The sequence below is a fragment of the Larus michahellis genome, chromosome 4 (assembly GCF_964199755.1).
Source record: "Larus michahellis chromosome 4, bLarMic1.1, whole genome shotgun sequence".
NCBI classification, from domain to species: domain Eukaryota; kingdom Metazoa; phylum Chordata; class Aves; order Charadriiformes; family Laridae; genus Larus; species Larus michahellis.
Window position 1 is genome coordinate 87,290,009 of NC_133899.1, and position 27,865 is coordinate 87,317,873.

Genomic DNA, 27,865 nt, shown 5'->3' on the forward strand with positions numbered 1-27,865 from the left:
GTGGTTAAGTAAGGATGCTCTTGCCAATCTAGCCATAAATTATGTGCGGGAAATAGTTATTACGTATTAAAATTATCTCTGTCAACTTCAGTATTTTGATGTTGCTTTGCTTTTGATAAGACTGAGGAAAAATACTGTCCGCACATTTCAGATCCTGCTCTCGCAGTCTCGCTTAGTCCTGTAAGCCAACAAGACCCATGCACGTGGAAGGGTTGCGTCCGTAGGAAAGCATGGCAGAGACATGAAGTCCTCCTGACGTTTTTCACCCTATCTCATACAAATAATCTTCCCCGCTATGTTCTCACCGTAGCACCTCTGCTGGCACCCCTCCTCCAGCGTACCTCCAGGGATACGGCTTCAGATAGCTCATTCCAACTCACAGGGCATCAGAAGCTGAGGAAAACCATTTCTTGTGCTGTTGCTCTCAGTCATTCTCTAATGCCTAGGGTTTTTATTCTCTAAATCACCGTATTTCCATTCTGGTTTATAGTCAGTCTTTTTGTGCATGTAAATGAATACAGGTGCATGTAAATGCATGTTACTTATATATGCATATGTGTACAGAAAGGTTGGGAAGCAGTAGGCCAATATGATGCCCAACCTTTCATGCTGGGACACGACACTCCTGCTTTATGTAGCCACAGTCCTCAGATCAATAAAAGCCTTTTTGCTTGCCTGAGCTCTTCTGCCATCTCTGCAGACGTTAGCCCATCCTCCCGTCTGCCCACCATCCCTGGCGCTGATGGGGATGTGCAGTGGTGAAGGGTGACCGTGCCCTGCCTACCTGCCCTCCCGCAAGCGGGCTGTAGGACTTGCCAGAGCATGGTGAGCGACCACCAGCCGCGTCTCCGTAAGGTAAACTTGGAAAGCCTTGTCTGAACCCCAGCCTTGACTAATTTTGGAGGAGAAGCAGGTTGCAAGGGCTGAGATCCAAGCAAGAGGCTCCGATTTTAATCTCTTCCTAAGAATTTCGATCTGCACTGGAGGCAACACCTGGAGATGCCTCCTCTTGCCTGCAGTCCAAATGCACCTGAGATACCTGAGCTCTCGTGTCCCAGGTGCTGCTGTACTGTACTGACATGGCACTTTGCACTGGGGCCTTCTCGCTATCGTCTCTCCCAGGCCAAATCGCTGCCCTCTCTGCTGCTGAACCCCAACGAACACCTCCTCACCTATTAGCAATTCCTGCCTTCCAGCCAGAAACCTGCAGAGCGGGTGCCACCTGCATCTAATCCCTCCCAGTTCCATGTGCTCCAACCCTACCCCGTTTCCTCTGGAGAAGCTGCCAGAGAGAGCCCACTGCTCCCGCCGGCTCCTCCAGCTGGCCCAGGAAGAGCAGGTTTCCTACCTCCCTTCGTAAAGCACAGCACCACCTCCCAGGGCTTAGCGTGCACCCCGACATCAAGGCACAATTATCTCACGTGCTTCTTACTTTTGATGGTGCCTACATAGCTGCAATGGGAAAAATAGCTTAAGACATCAAATGTATAAAATGACGCATATAAGGATGGGGAATGTTAGCGGCAGAGGATAGCACACTGTATTTATTTACTTCACGTGACGGTGGGCATAGACCTCTCCCTACTGCTGGATTTCAGAGCCAGTGGGTTATTCATCAGTGCTTTCTGGCTATTTATATTAGTAAATGTAAATGACAGAGAATAAGCTCTACTAATGAGTCTGTACAACAAAAAGCCTTTATCATAATAAAGAATTAGGTGGAGGGGGAAAAAAAATTTTAATTAGCTTAATTTAGTTATCAATATAGACAAGCAATCGTCAGAGTGATTTGGATGGGGTTTGTTTGTTTTTCTTCTTTGCTGTGTCTCCGAGAGGCTCAAGGCACATAAGACAGATCCTGCTCTGGTGCAGGGTGGCCCAGCTCCACAAAGCCATGGAACTATGTCAATTTAAGCAGTTAAGAATCCAGCCTGCACTTTTCAAATTGCAGTCAAGGCTTTTTAGGTAACTTTATGTTGTCAATTAACTATATAACTTTTGTTCGAATCGTTTCATCTTACCATTGTTTTAGCTTATGTGTCTCTACTCTGAGAACGCTCTTTAGGCCAATACCCAAAATACATTTTTTGAGAGAGGCTTGGTGGCACAGCAAGGTGTCACGTTAAGGTACAGTGATTTATATGCTGCTGATTAAGTTTAAATAATTGAGAAGTACTGGTATTCTATGACTTTCTTCTTACCTACTTACTTGCGATTAATCATTTGTTTTTCAGCCTATGGTTTTTCTTCTAGATTTTACTCCCAGATTTTTTCCTACAGTGTACTGCCACATACTTTAGATTTAGTGGGGATTACTCCCGAGCAAGGAATGTCGAAAGATTTGTGAGAAACCTGAGAAACAGATAAATGTGAGATTATGAGAGACAGCGTCTTCACAACAACTGCATCTTTAAGCCAACAAGCAAACACACTGAAAGGCAGGGAAACCTTAGGCCAAGTTTCATTTCAGTCTCACGTAACTGTACAGACCTCAGAGATGAAATTATTAATAATGATAGTCATCTTGAGTTTTCCCGACAAATAATTTGGAATTATCTTTATTGTAGTTATCTGAATCTTCACACCTCCCTTCCCTGGTAGTATCTGGGTTGCCTTCTTCTCCTCATGGAAAACAGGCTGCACAAAAAATGAGTCACCAACAAAAGATCGGAAAATATTGGCATACATCATCTGCTCTTCAGGCCTGTGCTTTGTCCCAAGTGCTGATTGATTAAAAGCCTGATTAAAGAGGGAAGGCTGGCGGCACAGCACGGCATGGGATGGCTGCTGCGGCACGGAGGGCCCCCGGCATCGTGGGGCTCACAGGTGAGGCTTGTCACCAGCACCCGCCCGGGCATGTGCGCTTCCAGCCCCCCCCCGGCACGGCACACCCCAGCACCACGGGGGCTCAGGGAACGAGCCGCGCGCTCATCTTGCTACCCCTGCAGCTCTGAGGCAAGGTAGGGCTCAGAAGGGTACCTGGCCATGAACGGAGAGCAGGCACCAGGTGAGGAGCACAACCACTGTAGGCTCACAAGCAGCGACATCCCCTGCCTCCATGGCCAGGTGCTTCCAGAGCATTTAACTAACCCGATTTCCTTCTATGACAAGACGGTGAGGTGAGGGTGAGGGAAAGACTGGATGTTGTTTACCTGGACTTTAGTAAAGCCTTTGACACCATTTCCCACAGCATTCTCCTGGAGAAACTGTCTGCCCATGGCTCAGAAGGCCATACTCTTCACTGGGTATAAAGCTGGCTGGACAGATGGGCCCAAAGAGTTGTGATCATTGGAGTTAAATCCAGTTGGTGGCTGATCACAAGTGGTGCTCCCCAGGGATGAGTACTGGGGACTGTCCTCTTTAATATCTTTATCAACAACTCAAACAAGGGGATTGAGTGCACCCTCAGTAAGTTCGCAGGTGACACCAAGTTGGGTGAGAGTGTCGACCTGCTTGAGGGTAGTGCTGATCTGGACAGGCTGGATTGATGGGCTGAGGCCAATGGTATGAGGTTTAACAAGGCCATGTGCTGGGTCTTCCACTTGGGTCACAACAACCTTTAGCAATGCTAAAGGCTTGGGGAAGAGTGGCTGGAGACCTGCCCGGCAGAAAAGAACCTGGGGGTGTTGGTCAACAGCTGGCTGAATATGAGCCAGCAGTGTGCCCAGGTAGCCAAGAAGCATCCTGGCTTGTATCAGGAATAGTGTGGCCAGCAGTACTAGGGAAATGATTGTCCCACTGTACTCAGCACTGGTGAGACTGCACCTTGAATACCGTGGTCAGTTTTGGGCCCTTCACTACGGGAAAGACACTGAGGTGCTGGAGCATGTCCAGAGAAGGGCAACAAAGCTGGTGAAGGATCTAGAGGACAAGTCTTATGAGGAGCAGCTGACAGAGCTGGGGTTTTTTACCCCAGAGAAAAAGAGGCTGAGGGGAGACCTTATCGCCTCCTACAACTACCTGAAAGGAGGTTGTAGAGAGGTGGGAGTCGGTCTCTTCTCTCAAGTGACAAGTGATAGGACAAGAGGAAACAGCCTCAAGTAGCACCAGGGAAGGTTTAGATTGGGTATTAGTAAAAATTTCTTCACAGAAAAGGTTGTCAAGCATTGGAACAGGCTGCCCAGGGAAGCGGCTGAGTCACCATCCCTGGAGGTATTTAAAAGATGTGTAAACGTAGCACTTGGGGACGTGGTTTATGGTGGACTTGGCAGCATCAGGTTTATGGTTGGACTCAATGATCTTAAGAATCTTTTCCAATAGAAATGATTCTATGACTTCACAGCTCTTGCAAATTCACTACCCCAGGGTGCGGGGCACACAGTAAATGCACAATAAACATTGTGACCCACAGGTGAATATTAACCTTTAGGGTAGATGGTGCACGTCTGAGAAGGTTTAAGAGCTGGAAAATCTGATTGCTGTTCTCTCGCTGTTTGCCTTTGCTTTTTTTTCTGATTTGTGTACAAGTTGAACTGCTAAAGTCATTCTACCCCCAAATTAATAATTGCTCCTCACTGGTGTTTTGCCATTAGGCGATATAAATGAGTGCATATCCTTGATATTATGACACAAATATTTTTACATGGATCTTTTCCCAGTGTCAAAGTAATATACCCAGCAGGCACAGGAGAAGAGTCATTATATACTTCTTAGAAAAAAGTGTTGGGACTGCCAAATCTTGACCGGCATTATTATTGTGGGCAAACAGCTTGGGGATCGAGCTGCAATATCAGAGTCATTTACTGGCAGTTTAAATGCTCTCGGCCTCAGTTTTTCTCTTTGTAAAATGGACACAAAAAGTGTCCCTCAAAGCTGTAAAGACTAATTCAAGTTTCTGAAAGATTTGAGGCCTTTTCCCGAAACAAAATAATTGAATGTGATGTTTCTACTGATGAGGGGTATGTGCTGTCCAGACCCAGCGATAAGTTATTTGCATAGTTCTGTGGAATTAGGTTTAGCGATGTTATTACCCACCAGTAATCAGACTGGTAAACTGAAATGGGACATGATCTAACCCATACCGAGAGAGACAGGCTCATTAAATCAAGTAGATTTGTTTTGTGCTTTCCCCATATCTCTGTAGTTTTACAATTTTAATTGAAAAAAAATCTCAATTTGCAGTCGTGCTTCGAAGTATTTATTCTTGACTATAGAAGCTATACTGTTCTGCATTTTGTCCTTGTTTCTCCAAGAAAGCTGGTATATGGTAGTTTGTGACATTCCCATTGTGAAAGATCCTTAACATTAAACAGTTTCTTAGAACCAAAAGCCCTTGCCCTAAGATACATATGGTTGCACTTAAGCTGAAATCACCACTTTATGTTAGAAAATATTGTTTTCATCATAAAAGGTAAGTGTTCCCAGAAGTGTATTAAAATGCTCAGAGATACAAAAGAGAAATATTGGAATTCAATCTTGGGTACCAATGTAAAAATATTTAAATACGCTATAAATTGCGCCGATCCAGCACTGTTCACTGAAGAATCTTTCAGGTTATTAAAATACTTTCTGTTCAATAAGAGACGCTAAAAGTAATCATGCAGTTTGTGTGCTGTTCAGTGTTAGAAACACTTCTAGATGTACTTATTCAATAAAGTTCCCTGGGTCACAAACAAAAGTTACTTCGGCTTCTACGAGGAGCAATCGGAATAGGCGAGTGCATCAGAAAAGAAAGTGGAAGGGAAAATGCGTAGATTATATTTAGTTCGACTCCGGTAGGGGTGATGAAAGGCAGAAAGGACTAAGGTGGCTCAAGTGAATTAATTCACAATGACATCTGCACACCTAAAGGCTTTGTATAGACGTTGCATGTGAGGAAGGTACTGGCTCATAGAGCCCATGCAGAAGGACATCTTTAAGGGAAGTGGGCAGCATTACAGGGGACGCTAAATTAAAATAACGGCCCTCCTTTGCCATTCTAGCTCCAAGTCCTGCAAAACCAAAAGCCAGTTTTGTCATCTCTGCTGGAACAGAAGACTTGCTAATTGCTGCTCAGTGGAGGTTTTGCTAACGGCCCACCTTTTTGACGGGTTAGCAGGTAGAGCAAAAGGAAGGATGCTGCAGCAGTATGTGGGCTGCAAATGGAATGAAACCAACTTCAAATCTATGATGCAAATAGAAAGTAGGAGTAGCAATAATATTTTTACCAACAACCTCTAACACCGCTGAGTTTGATGCAATTACAATAAAATCCTAAATAAGCCTCCACAAAATCTTCCTCTAGACTTGCCCCTATCTTTGGACAGCTTGATTTTGGAATGGGGTCTCGGCTCTACCACTTCAGATTGATTAAGAACAACAGATTTAATTCACCTCAATAAACAGTGCATCTAGAGAGATCTGTTTTGTTAAGTGTAACTGCTCTCATTAACAGCAATGAATGACACTATCCAAAAGTCAAGCAGGAGTAATAGCACCACCTGAGGCAGAAAACATCATGCAAATCATCATAAGACAACACAGGTAGTTAAAGCTCTATGTGCGCCCACACCCCTTAGCCCAAACCCATGTACCCAACTCGACAAATTTTTTTTTTTTTTTTTCTATGAAAATTCATCTGTGGTCTATCTGAAAGGTCTACCAGTAGGATCCGGGACCTTCGGGTTTGGCACCGGAAATCTTACCCTGAGCACCACTGTTTTCCTCAGCAGCATATTTATAAAGCTCTCAGCCTCGCTTGCCAAACTGGGATAGTGAGACCATAGTGTCTAGCAGGTTGTTTGTCCCCCAGGGTTTCATATGCATTTTGCAGTAAATGTTTTCAAAGTACCTTGTGTTAAAGGATCCTTGCAGGAATTCTTACGCAGGAGAAGCTTTATTTATTTAGGTCAACATTAGCACTATTTCCTGGCTGTTGTGAGTACAGTCTCAGGGGAGAACTTGTTTGTCATTTTAGTCAGAAAATGACAGGATAAAAATATACCGGACAGTTGCAAACATAGCTGGTATGGGTTGGTTTTTTTCAGTTAACTCAATGGATGGAGGTTATTATTTGACTAAATGTCCTTAGTTCGGTGGTAGCCTCATAAGAGTTTCTCTGTATTTCTACTTCCCTTTAGTGTTTTTCTCCTACAGAACTATTTCCCTGCTCCCCTCTTCTTCTGTGGTCATCTCACCTTCTTCCTCTTTTACACAGGGGACTTAAAGAGAGCACAGCTCTATTTGAAAGAGTTCATCATGTAAATGCCGAGACAAAGTCAAGGGTCGCTCTTACTCAGAGCTGGCCAGCATCCCTTAACAATCCTTACGCGATCTGCACCCAGTTCCTCTTGCTCTCTGCTAGCTCAGTGTATAATTTCTCCAGCAGATATTTTGTTCTTAACAATAACACGTTTCCATCATGCTCAATGAGGTTCAAATACACAGCTGTTACTGAGAACTCCCATGGAAGCTGATAGGGTATTTGACTGTCGAGAAGTAGATTAATATGATTTGGGAGATAGTTTCCTTTTAAACATTAACTTAGAAAGGAACTAAAGTATGTGTTTACTTTTCACTCATAAGTACAATTAAGGCTAATCCCCTTTAGTTTTATAAGGGTATTTCTGTACTGGAAATGCTGGAGTTCTTTACTAACTCAGGACTGTACAGAACGGCATTTAAAAAAGTGATGAGGTGGTGGCGTAGCTCATTTTGTTCACGGTCATGTTGTATGTTTGATCTTTTTAAAGGAAATTGAAGAAAGAAACAGTTTTAAAGGTTGATGCGTCTGGAAATACTTTCCCTGTGGTTACATGAAAGAAGACATAGTCTTTATTGCCAAAAGAAAGGGTCCCCCGCCACGCCAACGAATCCCGTAATCAGGTTGCAATAGTAACAGATTACGGCTGTCATGTTTCTTTTTTCTCCAGGTTCTGATTTCTCTCCCTATCTCTGGTTTTCTTCTAGTAAGAGATACCCGGTGGCTCATTTTGCTCAGGTCATCCAGGAGAACTGACATGGGCCAATAGTTTCCATTACATTTATCTCATCTCCTGTCTTTTGCAGCTAACCTAAATGAGTGCCTCCCAAGCAGATAAGATATGGTCTGAACTACATTTGCATCAGCGGCAGTTTGAGAAAAACAAAACCTGAATTCTAGAAGTTTTCCTGAAACACGCCTTTTGCATAAATAACAAAAGTAGTTTAAGCAAAACTTTTTACAATAGTTGATGGCAATTAGGTACTTAATACAAAACTCTTGGAACTGTTCTCAAGTTCTCACTACAGCCCTGGCGTGCTGCGAGAGCGATGCAGGGGGACCGAGAGCCAGCCGAAAGCACCGAGCAAAGGATTTCCCCAGCGTGAGCAAGTTGGTGGCTGGCACAACGCTGGCAGACTCGCTCTTACCTCTGCCACGTTCCCTCCCCCACCAGCCTGCACTGTTGCCCCTACAGGGAGGAACACAGTGGCCAAGGCGCCTGTCTCAAGGTGTTTGCTCCAAACACCTTGGAAGATGGAAACTGTGATGTTATCCTGACTTACATCAGGTGTGGGTTTCCTTGGGGGTACCCTTCGGTCTCCTGGTTTTACCAGGCATGAACATGAGCTTGGCACAACTTGTGATTTTTAAAAGAAGTCAACGTGCAAAATGCCTCCTGTTGGTGCCGACGCCAAAGCCCCTCACCTGGGGCGCTGAGCCGAGGTGGGCAGGAGCCAAGGCTCTGTGCTGGATACGGACCCATCACCCCACCTTGGGGGGGTCTCACCCTCTTTTCCCTCTCAACGCGCTCTCGGAAGCGAGTCTGTGCAGAGCTGTTCTCTGAGGTACAAACACAGCAAGCACGTTTGCTGCTGCCTGCCTACTCCAGAGGATTTCCTGGTGCTTTGAGGAGACTGAAAGCAAGCTGAAATGTTCTAGCACTTTAAAGGAGGACTAGGCATTGGTGGGAGGCTTGTTTAGTATCTGAGTGGGATCATGACTACGATGTTCATCTGCATGTTACCAGCACGGAATATACGCAAGTTGGGAGCGGTTTGAAGACGAGTAGGCTCAGAAAGAAAGGAAAACTCCTCCAGGGAGGGAGGAGGCAGAGTGAAAGACTGCTAACGCTTGCAGCATGAAGATCAGGGAAAAGATGGAGATATCAGAGCGGGATAATCTCCAGGAGGAGGAGATCAGGCACTGAAAATCAACACTTTATGGGAGGCTACCCTAAATATGTACTGGAAGGATGGTATTTACCCTCCGGGCAGTAGCAGGGCAGGTGCCAAATCCGTCTGTTGAAGAAGCAGGAGGTTACCAGCCAAACTAGCACACAATGACCCCGGGGGACCTTTCTTCCAAATGTACCATTAGATTACTGGCACGGAGAGAAGCTGGCAGCCCCGCTTCACACCAGCCATGATGCAATGTAGCTCTTATTTCAGAAGCATCTCCATGAAGTTGACAGCTACTGTTGTTGTCTGATTCTGCTCGCACTGCTAACGCTGGTGTTTGAGGCGGGTTTTCAGCAATCTCTGAAGAAGCAGCCCGTGCATAATGGATGAAAGGTGTCTTTTCGCTTGTGCTTAGCAGTCATCTGCACGTTCTGGTAGCCTTTCAAGTATGTGAAAAAGCCAACCGGTAATAGATCACTGTTTTCAATTACGTTTGAAGGCAGGGAACAAACATTGGCAGCTCACTTAGGATTTTGGGGTGTTTCGCAGGCTGGTTCAAGGCACTGTGACTTTCGACCAATGCTCCAGCAGTATTCTTCACATTCTTTTGTCTAAGAGAGGGGAAAATGTATGACTGATTCCCGCTTAATTAGGCCTCATCTGCTAAACAGTTATGTCACTATTTACATATGAGTAGTCTCACTGAAGTCAAGTCCTACAGCTGTATACTTCATCTGGTAACAATGTAAATCCAAGATAAACAGACTTGGAACAAGAGATGTACATTGCCTTATATGTATGAACTACCTGAATATAGCAAATGCTGTGCCGTGTCGCTCTGGCAAAAGCTAACAGCTATCCTGTTTCAACACCCTGTAAACGGATCACCTGATTATTAGTTTTAAACGATGGACCAAACCGTACTCATTAGTCCCGACTTCTATTCAAGTGTATGATTTGTCAAATGAGTAACTTTGAATCAATTGTGCCCCTCTACGGTAATAAGGGAAAATATTCCTCCGCACCTACTCACATCAAGTGATTTTTCACGGCTGTGTCTCCCATGGCGCAGGGATCAACCCCTCTAGAGATAAAAACCATAGTCGGAAACAAGACAGAGAATGGAAGTGGCTGGAAACTCAACAGACATCTGGGTTTAATTCTACTCCATCCCCTTTCTAATGCCTTTCTTGTAGGAATCCTTCTCAGTTGTCTGTTAGTGACTCCCCTCCATCATTTCTGTGTGTTGACTGATGCCCCATCTTCGACTGTGGTCCACCAGAACGACTTGGGCTGCTCTGTCACCAGTGAATGGCAGGACAAGGGAAGGATGTGATTGCTTTATACCACCTCCGCCTCTTCTGCCAGATAACTCCCACCTCTATAGCATCCCATATTACCCTATTAATGACCTTTTGTTCTTCCATACACTTTGGTGCCATTCTCTTGATTACTGTGCCTGTTTTTTCATTAATTACTTCAGAGTGGCATGATTGAAGCAATGCAAAGTAAACTATGCCCCCAGCAAACACGTGCTTAATTTGGTCTAACGAGCATGAGATGGGTTATCAGCTGTTGCCTATCCCCCGTGAAGTGGGTGGAGCTGTGTTATCTTAAAGAGAAGACTTGATTAGGAGCTCTTCTGGTTAGCTTTCTGAAGGAGTATCTTTGCTTGTGATCCTGTCAGCGTGACCCTGCCTTCGTATTACCAGCAAACCCCATAGATTTGCTCTGGAAAATACAGTTGGATAGGACTGAAATGATAGCATGTCCAGTTCCTGCTGTGGATCTCCTGGGAAGCTTACATGAAAGTGTTTTTTGTAAGTTTAACATTACTACATCAGTATAATACTTTGACCTGGCAGAGTTTTCTTCTGGGCATCCCAAATGACTGAGATCCTCATCAGAAAATTAAAATATCTAGAAGTCGATGAGATGAGAAGTAGGAGAGGAACAGTGCTGTAGATAAAATACTTTCTTATGAGTGATGTATCTGGAATTGCTTTCTCAGTGAAAGACTACATTTCTTGAGCTATGAAATAAGTATGTAGAAATTATTTTTTTTTTAACTGGTAGCACATCTCTGTAAAGTTCTCTCTATCCAAAACCACTGAGGACTCCATGGAGTCAGAAACTTTTAAGACTTAGATACGTATTTGTGTAGTCCAAATATGAGTTGTGTGACTTACTACCCAAAGATGTTACCATCATTATTTTACTCCCCTGAGGGGGAGGCAGGAGCTATTTGCTTAGAGGACTGGAAGAAAGCAGAACTTGCTGCAAGCCCACTTGTTGAAACGTTTGTAATTTTTTTTTCTTTAATGTAATTTAAAAAGTGATATTCCTGCCTAGTGTTAACACTAACTATGAGTACTTCCAACTGCTGGAAGAAAACTTCAGCTTCCTGACTGAAGATCAATACTTCAGGATGGGGCCCGGGTGACAACTGATAGGGTGATCTATTGGGTGCAGCCTTACATCAGCCACAGCCTTTCCAAACGGCTCTGCCTGTTGCATGTCATACAGCCAGTATGTAATGCCGGTGAAGGGATTCAGCAGTTCTCTTCAGGGCAGCTTTGCTGGAGACCACTTGACTTTTCTTCCAACACCTTGCCCCCAGGACAGCCGAGGCAGGAAAGTACCAGCTGTACCAGTCTTAGGGCAGCATCTGCTGGTTATTGCATGGATCAACATAAATGGTTGTCATGGAAGAGGCTGCTTGCTTTGGCTCCCAGGCAGAGGTACCTGGGATTCGGGGGGGCGGGCGAAACAGGGGCGCTCTGGAGAGAAACGACCCGTAAATGCAATTTTAACAGTCAATCGGGAGAGAAGGGGGATCGGGCAAGGAGCTTCTGGGTCTTGGTCTTGCCTTTTCCTGTTGTCAGAGGCAGCGCCCACAAACTTTGGAGAGTCCGGGTTCAGTTGGCTGTAGTTCGCCTCCGAAAGCAAAGAAACCCGCCCCACAGTCACCCCCTCCCCGCCCCACACACACTCTTCGAGCTGGCGGTGTCCGAGCCCGGAGAGGCGGCTACCGACAAATAAATCCGAGATACGGAGACAAAACGGGGGACGAGGACTTTGCGAGACTTGGCAGGAACCATAGCGGGGCTCGACTACCTCTCTTGGGGAAACAGACCGCAGTTGTGCCCGGGCGGGTGTTTCTACACCGCAAGCGGGGTGAAACAGCCCGAGATAGAAATAACCTCTGGGAGGGAGGGAGGCGGCCGGGGCCGCGGGCGCTGAGCGGGTCCCCGGGGGAGGCGGCGGGCGGGCAGGGCTGGCGGCGGGGCCGGGGGAAGGGGACGGCAGATCCCCGGCATGCGCCCCCCTTCCCTCCTCTTCCTCCTCCCCGGCGGCGAGGGCTTGGTGCGGGGCAGCCCGCCCCCGGGGCTGCGCCTCCCGGCGAGGGCAGAGCGGGGAGGGGGAGTTAAAGTCTACTGGGAAGTTGCGGCTCGGGAAAGGCAGGGGTTTCCGCGGGAGCTCGTCTTGGCAACTGTGCCATGTTCCTCTTGTGGCAGGAGCTAGTATGCAACAAGTCCCTGGAGCACTTCCCGTGTGAGCGAGACTGAACGTGACATTTAAAAAAAAAAAAAAAAGCCAAATGTTTACTTACCTGTCACCAATGCAAATCTCCAGAGCCAGCTCGTCTTGCACGGCCCCAGGTGCGAGCCGGGAGGTGGAAGGAGGGCGGCCGGGAGTCAGGGCTCATTACACAGCGCGCCCGGACGGGAAGGACTTTCCTCGGGAACTTTCTGTCCCGCTCCGGTTTCCTGGGAGGCGGCTGCGATCACGTTTTATACCGTGTTAGTTGGTAACCCCTCTCATTCATTAAGATCACGTAAGAACTCAAAGGGAAACGTGACTCTGAGCTAAGGCGTTTGCGTAAATCTATAGGTTTTTAAAACTCCCTGCCAGTTGCTTTCTGTCTTCTGTAGGCACCAAGGTGGTGGAGAGTTTAAGCTCGCGGATATTGCAAAGGGTTATTAGATTCATAAGTCACACCAAGTGGTGGGCGATCCACTGAGCAAAGCAGAAGTTCTCACATGATGACTTCAAACAAGACACATTACCTTCCAGCATCTGTTGGAGAGACTGGATTTTAAGACACTTCTGTCTCCAGGACAGCAAAGAAACAATGGTGAGTACCAATAAAAAAGCCTATTTTTATAACTGGAGAGAAAAAAACAACAACAACAACAACAAAAAAGCTTGAGATGTTGCTTAACGACAGTATCTAATATCACGGGGCTCGGCTTTCTAGTACTTAATATACCAAAGCGTGTAACCCGCATGAGGCCGGGAGAATTGTGCTTTAGACAGTGTAACTTTAATTGCAACGCTCTTTGATTTAAGGCTGCCGATGGAAACACGGCGTTTGAGAAACTTGGAAGCTGCCGGACTCGCTCCGCCCGGCTCCCTCCTGCCCTCTCCCTAAGCGGGCACGGATGGCGGCGGACAGTCGGGAGGGGGGGTGGGAAGGAGGGAGGGGGGCAGCTCCGCGCCCCGCCGCGGAAGAGGGGTGGGGGGGGGTGGGGGTGCGGAGCGGCGCGGCGGCACGTGACAACGCGCGGAGACGGGGGCGAGGAGCGGCCCGGGCGCGCAGCGGGGCGCGGCGGCGGAGCGGCGGCGGCAGGACCCTGGACAGAGGCGGCGGTGGTGGCGCCGCCGCGGGGGGGGGGGGCGGCCCCGCTCCGCGCCCCTGCGCGCTCCGCGGAGCCGCTGGCACTTGGTACTGACTCCCCTCCCTCCTTCACTCCGCCACCCCCCCAACCTCCCCCCCCCGGTCCTTCCCCTCCCCTCCCCGCCCGCCGCCCTCTCGCCCCGCTGGAGCTGGGCGAAGTTGAATTCCTAGCGGTGCGGGCTGGAATAGGAAAAGAAGGAGGGAGAAAAAAAAAAAAAAGAAAAGAAAAAAAAAAAAAGAGTCTTGCAAGCTCCGGGGGTTGGTTTGACGGTGTCAACTTTGGGAAATGCCAGTGTTTATCTCCGCGATCTAGCCACTGCTCGTGGTGTTAGCTGTGACTAAGGTAAGCGGAGGGGTGACCCCCCCCGGCGACCCCCCTCCGGCTTCTGCCTCTCTCCCTGTGGCGCGGGGATGGGTGCCTGCTCTTTGCCTAGTTTTGTTACCTTGCTGGCTGCTCGGTGTGTGGAGGCTAGAAAAGGTAGGAGAAGCTTGATGAGATTGCACTACGAGTTGAGTTAAGTTGTGCCTGATTTAATCTGGGGGATCTCGTCCCTCTATGTGCGTTTGCATGCTTTGGGTAGAGATGCAACTGATCTTTACCTAGATAAGATGCGACGGATTTTTAATATTTTTTTTTTCCTTAGCTAAGGATGTAAGTTGATTTTTGCATAGCTAAAGAGATGCAGCTGAGCTCTAGCTGGCACTGTGCACAACTGATCTTACAGAGATAGAGACGCAGCTGATCTTTACCTACATGGAGATGAGCCGGTCCCCAGCTTGAGGGATCACTGATGGCCCCTCTGTGTACGCAACCTACGACTGAAAGGGAGAGCCGTGCATGTATTGCTGATGATCCAATATCCGCATCTACTTTGCTATAATTAAAAGGGGGGGGGGGGGGAAGGTGTTTGACAAGCCTGAAACACAAGCGCAGCCCCCCCACCTGGAGATCATTCGGATAAGCTCATCTCCCTCTCTCTAGTGCCTCCCCCCCCCTCCCTTCCGATTCTTCCTACGTAGAAATGTAGCTAATAATATTTAGTCTCCGGGCTAAAAATAAGCTCTGGAAAGTCAGCAGTTTGGCGGAGCAGCGGCGGTAGCAGCAGTGCTCGCAGGTAGAGAAGCTCTGGGGGTCTCCGTCTCTGCACGGAGACTGTGCATTGATCCCCCATCCCCACCCCCCCCTCCCCGCCCACCCGCGCTGCCGGGGAGGGATGCGCTCCCGCGGAGGAGGGGTCCGCACGGAGCCGCGCTGCCTCCGCCGCCCCGCTCCAGCCAGCGTGCGCCTCCCCGCACGGGGAGGAGGAGGTGGGGGGGATCCCGGCCGCCGGGAGCCACCCCTCCTCCCCGCCCCGGGGGAACCGGGGGGCGTCCGGGCGGCTCCGGAGCCCCCCACCCCGGGGCGCCGGGGGTGGCGGGCGCTCCCTGCGGCAGAGCCGGCGGCCGGCCCCGCTGCAGCGCCGGGCAGGGAGCGGGCGAGGGAAGGAGGGAGGGAAGGAGGGAGGGAAGGAGGATCCCGCGGCCCCGCCGCCCCCGCCTCCCGCCGGGCTCCCGCTCCGGCTCGCACGTAGCGCCGGCGAGGAGGGAAACCCCCCGGCAGGCGGGGGGCTGGCACCGCCGGGGCCGCGGGGGAGGGGGGGCGGCGGCGGCGGCATCCCCACCGCGCAGCCGGGCGGAGCCGCCGCGCAGGGCACTGCGCGCCCCGGACCGGGACCCCGACGGTATTTCCCCCCCCTCCCCCCCGCCGCGGTTGCTACGGCGACCGCCTCCCCCCCCCGGGGGCCACCGTCCTGCGGAGATGGGGGGGACGGGGATGCCGCCCCTCTGCCGCCCCCTCCATATCGTCGTCGTCCCTCCCCCCCCGGGAGAGGCACGTCGCCAGCAGCCCCCGGACGGTGCCGCTGGCAGCCCCGGAGCCGGGCCGGGCACCGGCGCGCACAGCCAAAATGGAGGTGCTGCAGGACGGCACCGGGGGGGCGCCGGCGCGGAGCTCCCACGAAAGTCGGTCACCTGGCGCCTCTTCTGCGTTAGTATCTATTTATGGGGGGCTGGGTTTGGTTTTTTTTTTTTTGTCATTAAAGAATAACAACCGTTCTCCTCTCCGGGGGATGCGCAAACCGCGGCCTGGGCTCCGCGCCGGGACAGCCCCCCCACCGCCCCCCACCGCCCCCGGGCCCGGCCGCGCCGCGGGGTGGGAGCCCGGGGAAGGGGCCGGGCAGGATCCCCCCGTGTATTTTTCCATTTCCACTTAGAGAACTTGCGTTTGCTGGGGATGCCTGCCCGGGTGCGATGAGAGGCATTTCTCAGGAGCTCTGAGGCGAGGAGAAACTAGCCCGAGGAGAGATGGGTCTCAGAAGCATCCGTCATCCGCAGGCTGGACAAAACTCAAACGCATGGAGTTTGCAGTATCAGTTGCATTAAATTCATCACGAAACGTCCTCTGACCTTTTTTCACTTAGGGAAACCTCAGGTGGTAGAGCTACTATTTGAATACATCTCCTGTGATCTAGTGCTGATGAGCCCTACTAAGACCCATCCACTTCCCCAAATAAATGGTTCTGGTTTATATGAGGTTGCCAAGGAGCTTCTATTTATACGAGTTTTCCACTCCGTGGATAATTTTGTATATCTTTGTATATTTTAATTTTATACCCATTACTTTCTTACCAGCTCTTAAAAAACTCTTGGTTCTGGTACTTCCTTTTCTGCCTCTGTGTTGCCGTGTTTGTGTTGAATTCTAATCGTTCTCTGCAGAGATGCATGGGACGGGAGGCTGCTAACAAATTACACTGGGCCATATTTGGTCACATTTGCTCACGGTGACTCATACCTTAATCTGCAAGTAGCTTTATTGATTTTAGTACCTACTATTTCTCCAAGAGCTGTCACCGCTTTGGTGGTGGTTCGTCACCACCTTTCATCTCTTATGGTTATGAAACTGTAAAATGTCCTATCTCCTTCGAATATCTCTTCATCCTGCAAAATTTTGACGTGGCAGTCTTTCTTGCTCCTTTTTTATAGTTTTCCTTTTATTTTACCTGGTACCATGAGTGTTGTCTTCAGTGGTTTGGTGGCTGTCAGGTGTCTGTGCCCAGCATGAGATGTTTTTTTAATGTGGTACTTGACGTAGGCATGGTCTGTCTCCAAGTTTGTCATTCTCAGCACCTCTCCATTTGGATAACCGCTTGATTTTCAGCATCATTCAGTAATTTCCTATTTCAAATGGTCTGATAGCTCTCACTATTTATTTTTAGTGGCCACCGTTCCCAGGCATGTATGCTGGAGGATTAGGTCTAGCATTTCATTAATCTGAGGTGGCTGGATGCATGCATTTGCCTTTGTACAGCAAGTCCTTTATCTCATTTCTTTATCACACTGGTAATATTGAGCTCTCAGAAGTGCCCGAAGAAAATGCAGCCTGGCTGCCATTTAGTAACCATACATTGCTTCCTAAATACAGTGGCATACGATTGTCCTGCCATGAGAAATTCTGGAAAGGTGGATGAATCCCGAGGGACAAATTTTCCTCAGAGCTGTAAGTCTTACCATGAATCACCGTAGTAAATCACCACCAAGCACTCGAAGATGTAGCTGTTGGAATATTTTAATCAGATGCACAAACAAAGAGAGCATCCGTAAGATTTCGGGAGATCTAGTTCATTCCTCTAGCAAAAAATAGTCATGTCAAGTGCTGTAAACAGCATCTGTAAGACACAGTGCCGCTGAAAGTTGTTGAAAATCAGTAGGTTCCTTAGACCTGGGAAAGAAACAGGTAGCACAAGGTAAAATACATATGGATAGACGCTTTCACAGCTCCCTCCCCTTTGAGCTAACATTAGACTGGGGCTAAGAAACTGGGGCTAGCAAAAACAGGCTTGTCAAAGTGGTCCTTAAAATGGAGATGATGGCTTTTGGGGCACGAAGAACTAGAAAGAAAGAACTGAGAAACGTGGGACTGGTTTTGTAATCCTCATTTTCATTCGTGGTCGGCGAGTCCAGCTAGTAATAGAGACCACAGAATATGGGCAGATGATACGCAAAAAAAAAAAAAAGGTAATACTTGTATGCCTGGAAGTAGGAGTTTGAAGCAAGTGTGAGTATCCCTTGTTTCCCTCGTGTTTGGGTTTCCAAACGTTTTTTACACCTCCTTTCTGCGTCTCTCCCACCACATCGTTAGGAATACTAAAATGCCCCGGCAGGAAAATGTCAGGGGACGTCCCACAGCGCCCGGGGCGCTTGATGAGCAGTTTCGCGTGCAAATCGCTTGCCAACTTCAGTGAATCCCTCCACCCACACGCCAGCAAGGTGCAGGGCAGGGCAGGGCACCGACTTCTCCCATTAACTGAAAATATCTCTGAGACATACTCTTGCAAAATTATAGCCAGGAAAGCATACCAACTGACATGGAGTTCATATAACAACTGCCCACCCATTTCATTATTTCACAAATGTGTGATTCGTGCTTGTGAGCTGTCACCGTTAACATTTCCATCTGTCTCAATATTGCTTCTATTCTTAGTTGCTATGTGATAGATGTAGGTGTATGAAAAGGATTTTTCCCCCCTCCCTGTGTCATGAAACAAAATAAATGAAAGCCACAGATATGTATCCACGCATTTCATGCGGGCAGCAAGAAATACAGGCACCTTTGCTGCGTTCCCATTACTAGAAGTAGAGGTGGAGTAAGAAGCGTGTGCCAGTGGCCTCCCCGTGCTGCTAGAACCTGTGCTCAGTGGGGCAAAACATAAATGAGTCAAAATCTAACTGCAAAAGAACAACATTGCTTTGATCTCCTGTTGAACATGCAGCTTGAGAGACCTATTTTCCTAATCGTGTAAGTATGGGAGTAATTTTACTTCTCGCGTAATCCTAATTGGTCTTTTCCCGAGGCAATGTCAAACGGAAAATAGCCGTGACACTCTTCAGTGTCCAAAGGATCAGGTCCTCAGCTGTGTAGATATTCCCGGACCCGGAGCTTTCAAGATACTCATTGCTTGGACAAACAGAAAACTCTTTGCGTAACATAGGGAAAACCTGCGTTTCTCAGTCCCTGTAGGCCAGAACGGGGTTCGATGGGATACCCGTAGAAGTGAACAGACATCTCACAACAGCCTCCAGCAAAAGCGAGATCTGGCTCCGGTCACTTTATTCCCGCTGTCATTTGAACTTCACAGCAGAGCACAAACTCTCGTAATCTCCTGGTGAAAAAATGTCTTTTGAGGTCACTAATGGCTGTGACTGATTTTCACCTCTGGTGCAGCTCCACGCTTGCCAGGGAGGCAGGAATTAGCCGTGTCCGGTGGCTGGCGTAAGCCGGGCAGCGGGGGGCTGGCCCCTGCTCCTCCTTGGCTAGCGGAGAGCCTTGGGGCAGGGGCATTTGCCATAGAGCCAACTCTGCTGTCGGTAAGTGGTTTCCCCACAGTCCCAGGCTGTTGTATGGTCTCCCGTGGGGAATATTAGTGGTGGGACTCTAATGGACCAAGGTCTTGCCATAAGTGGCCAAGTGGATACTTTCTCTTCCCCCTACCTTTTTGTGGTCTGGTCTGTCTGTCTTTTTTTTTTTTTCTTTCCCTTCCCGAAATAGCACACAAAACCCCAATTTAACAAGCGTAAACCATACACTCTGGCCTCCAATTTATTTTGACATTTGGCAAGAATGATTACGCAACATGTTCATTAAGTCATAACATTTTCGCTACTTGCCCATTTCAGATCCTTATTGAATGTAGCACATGCGAAAATAATGAACTTATTTATTCTCCAAACTGGCAGTAGATCCCAAACCTCCCAAGAAAACGCATTGTTTACGGATGCAATGTATGCAGAGACTTTTAAAGCCCTAGGTCTCACCTGGTTGTAAAAAAAAATAATGGTTCATTGCTGAAAGGGGTGAGGAGGGGTTTATCATCCACTAAAATGTTGGTAGGGTTGTGCAGCTAAGGAGGTCTCATCTGACAAGTTGTTTCCTTTTTCTTAAACAGAGCCCCTTTCTCCTGACAAGCCTTTGTGGGACTCGGGGAATAACGCAGTGAACAGTCATGGTAACAGATAATTAGATGGACCAGCTAAAAGCAATATGAAAGGGGGCTGGTAGCACAAGGATTACAGAAGGTGTGTGGGCATTTTGACATCCAGAAAACATTATAGATCTGGTCTCAACTACCTCAGTCTCATGATGATAATTAAGAAATGTGGGTGTAGAAAAGCTCTTCACATGGTTTGGTTGGATTATTGCTGCAGTTCAAAACACAATTGGCACAGACACCCACATTGGACATGATTGCCCTTTGATGAGGCAGATACTGACTTTTTAAAGCTGACACAGTTAAAATTATGTCTAAAGTTTATGGGGCCACAAGCTTCTGACTAGACTCCATTATTATAACTAATGGTACAATACAAGCTGAAGCAGTTTAAAAAAAAAAAAAAAGTTGAGGCATGTTGAGGAGGAAGGGACCCTGGCAGTGGGACAGCTTCAGGATTAACCCTTCTCTCATCTGTTTAGCAAGAGCATAAGAACATGGGCAGTGTCCAAGGGGTTTGCTTTGTACGTGTGGTCATGCAACCTCTTTAAAGACAGAGCGGAGGGAAGACCAGCGAGGCTGATTCCAAGGCTGCTTCCATTAATAACCCACCAAGTCGGTTACTCCTGCACAGTTTGTGTGTTGTATAGCACATCTTCCCAGTTCTTTTGCCTCTGTTTGTTCAGCAACAATACAGAGGTGTTACCAAACTCCCCCCCAAGCACTGAATAAGGTGAGCAATACCATAAATTTATAAAAAACAACGTTTCAGCTTCTTTATTAGTCGATTTATTTTTAAGAAACACTTGCGAATGGTAAGGGAATGATGGAGGCTGTCTAGATGAGGACTGCTCATGCCTAAGATAAGACATAACAGTATAGCTCAACGTACTCACTCTTGCAGTGTGTTATTCTAATATTAGAGACACTAAACCTGTACAGCTACAGAAATGTCAAAGTACCGGCTTCAGGCCTGATCCTGCATTCAGATTTGTTCATCCTTTTACATGTTTCACTCCTTAAAAGAACAGCAATGGAAGAAGGTTGTATGGTGGCCCAGTGGTCATTCCATATTATCACAGCTCCCATTCAGATTTTCCCTGAGGAACCAGAAAAGGCCACATGTTGACAACATAGACAGACTTTCAAAAGTATTTGACATTTCAAAACTACCTTTTTTCCAATATTTTCAACAAAAACTCAGTTTTATATTGTTTTACAGAGTGTTCAAAGAGGTTTTTGGTATTTCCCTCTAAAGCTATCATCAAAAGTCTGACAATGACACTTGATAAATTATCCAAATTCAAAACAAAATACATCATGAAAAGACAATGGGTTTCAGGGAAACAGGTGGTTACCAAAAGAAAAAGAAAAGAAAAAGCAGCTGATTTCTGACAGTGAGTACCTTTTGAAACCTGACCAACTCTACTGAGAATGAGATGTGGTGAGAGTCACGAGCAGGGGTCAAGAGACTGGAGCCGCTTAGGTGCTTAATTGGGTCTGTCAAATACGCATTCATTCACATCTGCCGGAAGTTTATAAAACCATCTGAGAGGATGTTTGGCTGAATTCTGTAAACAGATATCTGATAAAATAGTATTGGCCAGGAAAACCAAATGTCACAGCAGTTTTTAAGCAAGGCTGTATCCTGGGTTTGGAATTTTCCAATGGATGGTGATATATCTCAAATGTCTTTTGCTTCTGTAGAAGTCACTTGCTGTAGCCTGAAGTGTGATACTCTTTATTGTATTGATGAAAATTCATTGCATCAGAGAAAAAAATAAATAATGTATCTATTGGTTATAGAAAGCGTCATCCACACAAGGAGTGAATCTCACAGTATTTCCCATATTAATCTCTTTCTGTGTCCCAGATTTGGTTTATTGACTAAGTGATTCTAAGTTCTTATGCCACACTCATCATTCATCATGGTATTTGAACACCTTCCTAAGTGACGTGACTAATATCTGTCACACGTTTTGCTCTCATCCTCTTCTGAGAGAATGAGCACTTGGAGTCTAGGGGTTTTCCTGGGGTTTTTTGTTGGTTTTTTTTAGTGTGAATAAGTCTTTCACAAAGACCTTGGTGGGGTAAGAGTTTAATCATGGATTCACCTGATTCTTCTCTTTCTCCGTGGTATTCGCTCCTACATCAGCAGTCGGTCACTCTATCCACCACCTATTCCCCAGGCAGATCTAGTTCTCGTGCTTTTTTTCCGCCCACCACCTGTTGTTTTCCTCTTCCCAAATCCTTCACCTAGATTCAGTCATCAGCTGCCCAACCATGGTCATAGCCCGGGGTACCCACTGCTTTTCTTGCCTCTGTTTTTTTGAGCTCTTGCAAAGACCCAAATGCATCTGGGTCTTTGGCTTTGACTTCAGTGGGGCTTTTAATCCCCAGTCTACCACCTTTGGCACCAAATAGTTATTTTTATCATCTACTTTCCCATCAAAGATTTCCTGCAGCATTTCCCAAAGTTTAAGGAAACCAAAATATCTGACAAGAAGGCTAAGCCCTTTGTAAGGCAAAGCTAGAAAGTTAATTTGAACTGGCCAGAATTTCGTATTCATTTATCCGTAGGGATTTTCCAGACAAAGTGGTGAGGAAATTCGGACTAATGCGAAGCATACACTTCAGGGCATCGCTGTGAGTTTTGTCAACCTCTTCTCAAGCCTTGTCCAACCCCACCTTTGACTCTTCATAGAAAAAGGCAATGAAGTCTCTCAGGGACAGGCACTCAAGAGACTTTGGGCCAGGACACAGCACCACCACTGTGGCCATGAACCCTCCCTGTGTCCCCAGATACTGCTCCCACAGTGACAGCCTGCTTGTATCCTCAAAGAGGAGGCACCTGGGCTGTGGCTGAGTTAATTTTCCTTCATCCATTCTCATGGGCACTGTCACTGCTTGGCAAGGCAGAGACTACATGGAGATATGTAACAGACAGACAAGCCATAGGGAAGGAAAATTATAGGGTTGCATCATTCAAGCTTGTACGGAAGGGATGTACCTGGGACCACCAGGGACCCCCTGCCAGTAAGGAGGTGTGGGAGCACCAGGAGATGGTGGGCAAGCAGAAATGATGGAGAGTGCTGGAGCCTCAGCGGCCCCAGGCTGGCCCATGCTGGGAGAGCAGTGTTTGGGTGGAAAAGAAATAGTGGTGCATCTTGCCCAGCATGGGGGAACATGGGATGAAGGTCGATCTTCCCGGCAAGCTGGTTTAGCAATCCCTCGGCCACCTGCGAGCGCGTCCTACATGGCTGTATCAGGAACCTCGATGGGGGAAGCTGTCCGCCTTCCTCTGAGTCTGTGCTTTTTGTGGGATGTTAGTAAAGATCGATGGCTAGCTAAAAATCAATCGGCTAAATTCAGAGGGAGGTCTAGGACCAGTTTGTCAAACACCGAGGCGTGTGTTTTTGTCAGGCAGCGAGAACGTGTTTTTCCTACACTTGTCTTTCATTTGTGTTAGTACTTGGGCTCAGTCTCTCTAAGCCCATCAGTACATGGAATTAACACAACGTTAATTTACTGCAAAGGTGAGGTCCTGACAAAAGCACAGCAACCCCCAAACTGCAAAATAAACTTATGTTGTCAGTTGCGCTTCCCTAACTCTGGTAACTGGTGCAGTTTTCTGGCACTTAACTGGGTCTAAATTAGGAAACTAATCAGAAATAATCCTCTAAATTATACTGGTTCTTATTTACTTTCTTTTATCTTGATACAACTTCTTAAAAGAATATTTTTAACAGATCTTTTAAACATTTCTAGTAAGAGGCAATAGACAAAAATGTCATAATTTCCATATGAAGGAGTTTCTCTCAGTGCAATTCTTATCTAAAAAGCCATTTTACCCTAATACAATCCCACAGTCTAAGTAACATATTCTGTCGCAATGACTTTTGCATCAAAACAATTTTTGTTTCATATCCAAGAAGAAATGTTGAATATTTAAATTCCATATCTTTTTTGATCTTAATTCCCATCACAGGAGAGCTCTTTAGGCCTCATCAATGTGCTCTAGGTGCAATATCAGAGTATATTTTTCATATTATGGGATCTAACCCAAATTAAGAAACCAAAGGGGAAGAATCTATGTATGTCTGGAAGGGAAAGGGATTCTGCCCAGAGCGCGTATCAGGGTAAAGCATCAAACAGAAACGTAACGGAAGTCTAAAATAGTGGTTTAAATGCCTTGCTGCGGAGTCCTTGCTTAAAATCTAGCACTTGGCTCTCTTCTGATTTAAATACTTTGCATTCCTGTTGACTTCAGTGGTGTTTATATTCAAATAAGTAAAGGCACTATGAGGCCGTATAGTACAACTGTGGGTTGCAATAAATTATAGTGGATTAAATAGAATAACTAATGAAATACAAAGAGGTGTTTAAAGCCACCACTCCCTTGTAAGCATTTACATTTCATCATCTGTATAAACTACATGAAAAATAAACAGTGTCCAGGAAATAAACACAGATAATGTTGTCTATGAATTTATACTCCAATGGCATGAGTCCTGAACCACCAAGAGAAGGCCCCACTCAATATCTCACCAAAGCCAGGGGTGGAATTTACTTGTGTAGTCTTTGAGTCACAGCCAACCCTAAAAATAGAGGGGCTTTGGGCACATTGAGTAGAAGGAAAAGATAGGAGAGGAGCCAGCTAAGGGTCAGCCCATTTGGGAGACACTGGATGGTGGGAGTGGGCTGCCGCGCTCCGGGAACACGTATGGGACGCGTGCGATTGCTTTCCTCCTGCTTGCCATTCTGGTCGCGTGGGTTTTGTGGTGGTGGCCATGTCCCCGCTGGCGGATGCTCCTGCCCCACCACCATCCCTCCAGAGCCACCCCATCCTTGCACAGGAAGGCTTGTTCCTGGGACAGAAAAATCAATATGTTTTCCCATTTGAGCAATGGTGTAGAACTTGAGGAAGGTTATTTTAAAATATCTTAAAATTTGTATTGATTTTCTGAATCAATATTTCAGGATTTTTGAATTCCAGAGTAGCCATACGACCGCCCTGTGTTTCGTTCCATCTCTCTGTGTCTATAAATGATAGACCAAGCACATCACGTGCCGCAGAGAGAGAACTGGCTGTGCATCCAATTACTCCCGTACTGTACTTGTGAGGAGAAAAATCATATTTTGATAGGAGTACCACAACTACAACTATACTGGTATTAATTACTATTTAAAGCAATTATGCAGTGCAGGTCAATTGAATCATTTCATCTGGCCAATGCAGAGAAATGAAGGCCCCTGTGTAAATCCCGCTCCCTGGGGCTGGGCTGGGTGTTAGGGTGGAAGGAAAGAGGGACTGGGGACGGCACCCTCTTTGTTAGCATTTTTTGCTGTGCATTAACGCTCCCCGGGGAATGGGCGAGCACGTGACTCGATGGTGCCCCAAATCTTGACTCTTTTGCCACAGTTGGTGCTCACGCGCCACCCGGGCGCTGCTCTGCTGTGGATAAACAGATGATTCCTTTTACCCGTACGACTGAAAACTGCCGGACTGACACATGGCTGCCTATTAATCTCCAAAGTGGAAAGTAGTAACGTTTATACACAACATGGTTCCAGTCGTTAAATTAGTGGAAGATTAACAATCCCAAGTGTTCAATAAACAGAAAAGACAGCAAACAAATGAAACATGTTAGTCAAGGGAAATTTTGGCTTTAATGCAACTAATCCAGCACTTGTTTCTTGAGCCACAAGTCAAAGTAACTGGAGGAGGAGAACATAATGTGGTCTGGCTTTCATTTTGAGGACTCTATTTAGTTTTTATTGCTGCACTGATAATTTTACTTTGCAAATAACAAAAATATCTACTGTTCCTCAGATACTTCTCTCTTTAATGCTTTAGGTGGTTAACATGGAAAATGTTTTGAACTCTAGAGTTGCTTCTTAGGTAAAATAGCTCGATATCCTATTTAAAAAAAAAATCTCTTGTATTTATCTTTAAACACATCAGCTCATTAAAAGTATTGACGTGGCTGTGCTTTAAAGAGAGACAGAGCCAAAGAACCTTAACCTCTTTGGGAAGATGAGTCTAAGTGTAGCACAGCTATCTAAGTGTAGCATAAGATGCCTTCATATGAAAGTAGCGCAGGGCAGGAGAGCTAGAAGAACTGTTTAATGTTTACACATGCTTTTCATTCCCAAGGATCTTCGCGTACCCAGGGAGGATCCCTCCTGCCAGCTCCAGGCCGGAGTGGGGCCCCGTGGGTGGTGGGCACCCCAGCACAGCTCCTGGCCCCCGGCGCCAAGCACCCGTCCTCCATCTCCCCTCCCTGAGTGTTTGCTTTAGATCTCTTATCACCCATCACCCTCCGGGCAATATCACTGAGCCTCCCGCACCTGGCGAACAGAGTACTCGAGCTCGATGTCAGAGGAGATTTTTAGTTGCTTAAATAGAAATAAATGACAAAGGAGCATTCACAGGGCTGCAAACCTGGGGTTTTGAGGGGCTTGCTTATTTTTAGGACATACCCAAAATAAGCTCTCCACAGTTAGGTACTGAGAAGGGTTTGGTAAGGCACGTATCTATCTATTGGACAAGATGCCTGGCTAAGTTTATTAAACCCCTGGAATCCGATCCCTTTAAATATTAAAAATAATCCACTGTATTGCATCTAATTGAAACCCACTGAATACTTAGAGGAAAGGAGAGATGAGTCAATCCCAACACCTTTCACCCACAAGTGCACCGAGAGTTTTCTGATCTTCTTTAATCATAGAGCTCCAATGGCCGGATTCGTCACAGGAGTGCATCTCCAGCCATCTAACCTCTCCGCACTCGGCTCTGGTTTCCCCCGTCCCGTGGAATCACACACAACCTCTTTGGGGAAGAGGGGATTTTCTTTTCCCTTCCCACATCTGCTACTCACTCAGAGTCTTTTTTTGTTGTTGTTGTTTCATGGCTTCTTTTCTGTCCGCTGCGATGGAGCGGTGGCCAGGCTGTTAGCGGGGAGGTCAGGGGCGAGCGGGGAAGAGCTTGGGCACCGTGCGCCAGACACCCGGTACACTGGATACTCTCAGGCACAACCCAGATACTTTGCCCTTTGCTCCGGTGCCGGGTGTTTAGTGCCTCCAAAATGACAGCAGTAAGGCAGAGACCCTTGTGAGATGAATTCCCAAGTTTAGCAAGTGTCAGAGCATCAGGGAACGATAAAGCCAACTGTTAATTTTGCTGCTGGGTCGGACTCATTCTCTCCTTCCTTTTCTCTAGTTCTCACCTTTTTGGCTATCCTTGGTAGCCGCCCTCCACCCTGCAGGACGGGGTCGGCCTTGCATGGCTCCACACTGGCCACGGGACCCTGTGGTCAGGACGAAGGGTGAATTATCATCCTGGACACCCTCAGCCTTCTGCACGGGGAAGAGGGATTTTGTGCCTGGTGTAAGAGTCTCGCCGCGCGAGCAGTGCGTGGGGCTCCTACAAAACCCCAAAAGGGACACCTAGAAATTTGTGGAGGCAGCCCAGGGAAGCTGTCAAAGCCTGCCTTGCACCAGCCAGGGCCAAACCCCATAACCCCGTACTCTCCAGCTCTGGAGGCCTCAGCACAGGAAAGACATGGATTTATTTGTTGGAGCGGGTCCAGAGGAGGACCACAAAAACGATTAGAGGGCTGGAGCACCTCTGCTATGAGGACAGGCTGAGAGAGTTGGGGTTGTTCAGCCTGGAGAAGAGAAGGCTCTGGGGACACCTTATTGTGACCTTTCAGTACTTAAAGGGGGCTTATGAGAAAGACGGGGACAGACTTTAAAGCAAGGCCTGTAGCGATAGGACAAGGGGTAATGGTTTTAAACTAAAAGAGAGTAGACTCGGACTAGATACAAAGAAGAAATTTTTTACAATGAGGTTGGTGAAACACTGGCTCAGGTTGCCCAGAGAGAGGTGGTAGATGCCCCATCCTTGGAAACATTCACGGTCAGGTTGGACGGGGCTCTGAGCAACCTGGTGTAGTTGAAGATGTCCCTGCTCGTTACTAGATGACCTTTAAAGGTCCCTTCCAACCCAAACCATTCTATGATTCTAACTGCCTCCCTGCAGTTACCTGAGGGTTCGGTCCCTGTGCAGCAGCCCTCGCAG

At 47.3% G+C, this 27,865-nt stretch overlaps 1 protein-coding gene and 2 long non-coding RNA genes across 6 annotated transcripts in view; 2 read left to right on the forward strand and 1 right to left on the reverse strand.

The window, feature by feature from the left end:
* LOC141742850 (uncharacterized) overlaps positions 1-11,267 on the forward strand; it is a 27,465-nt gene extending 16,198 nt beyond the window's left edge. For 2 of the 3 annotated variants that reach the window (XR_012586899.1, XR_012586897.1), the window contains exon 5: positions 152-678. This is a non-coding gene — a long non-coding RNA (uncharacterized LOC141742850). Of the gene's footprint in view, positions 1-151; positions 679-7,986 lie in introns of those variants that run through there. The other variant, XR_012586898.1, reaches the window with a different exon arrangement.
* LOC141742851 (uncharacterized) overlaps positions 1-12,848 on the reverse strand; it is a 16,865-nt gene extending 4,017 nt beyond the window's left edge. Inside the window, exon 1 of the long non-coding RNA XR_012586900.1 lies at positions 12,692-12,848. This is a non-coding gene — a long non-coding RNA (uncharacterized LOC141742851). The remainder of the gene's footprint in view (positions 1-12,691) is intronic.
* The window catches only part of BDNF (brain derived neurotrophic factor), a 40,309-nt gene continuing 25,033 nt past the window's right edge, over positions 12,590-27,865 (forward strand). Inside the window, exon 1 of one of the 2 annotated variants that reach the window (XM_074586256.1) lies at positions 12,590-13,216. In XM_074586256.1, coding sequence (XP_074442357.1) covers positions 13,214-13,216 — 3 coding nt within the window. In that variant the 5' untranslated portion in view covers positions 12,590-13,213. Of the gene's footprint in view, positions 13,217-13,695; positions 14,103-27,865 lie in introns of those variants that run through there. The other variant, XM_074586255.1, reaches the window with a different exon arrangement.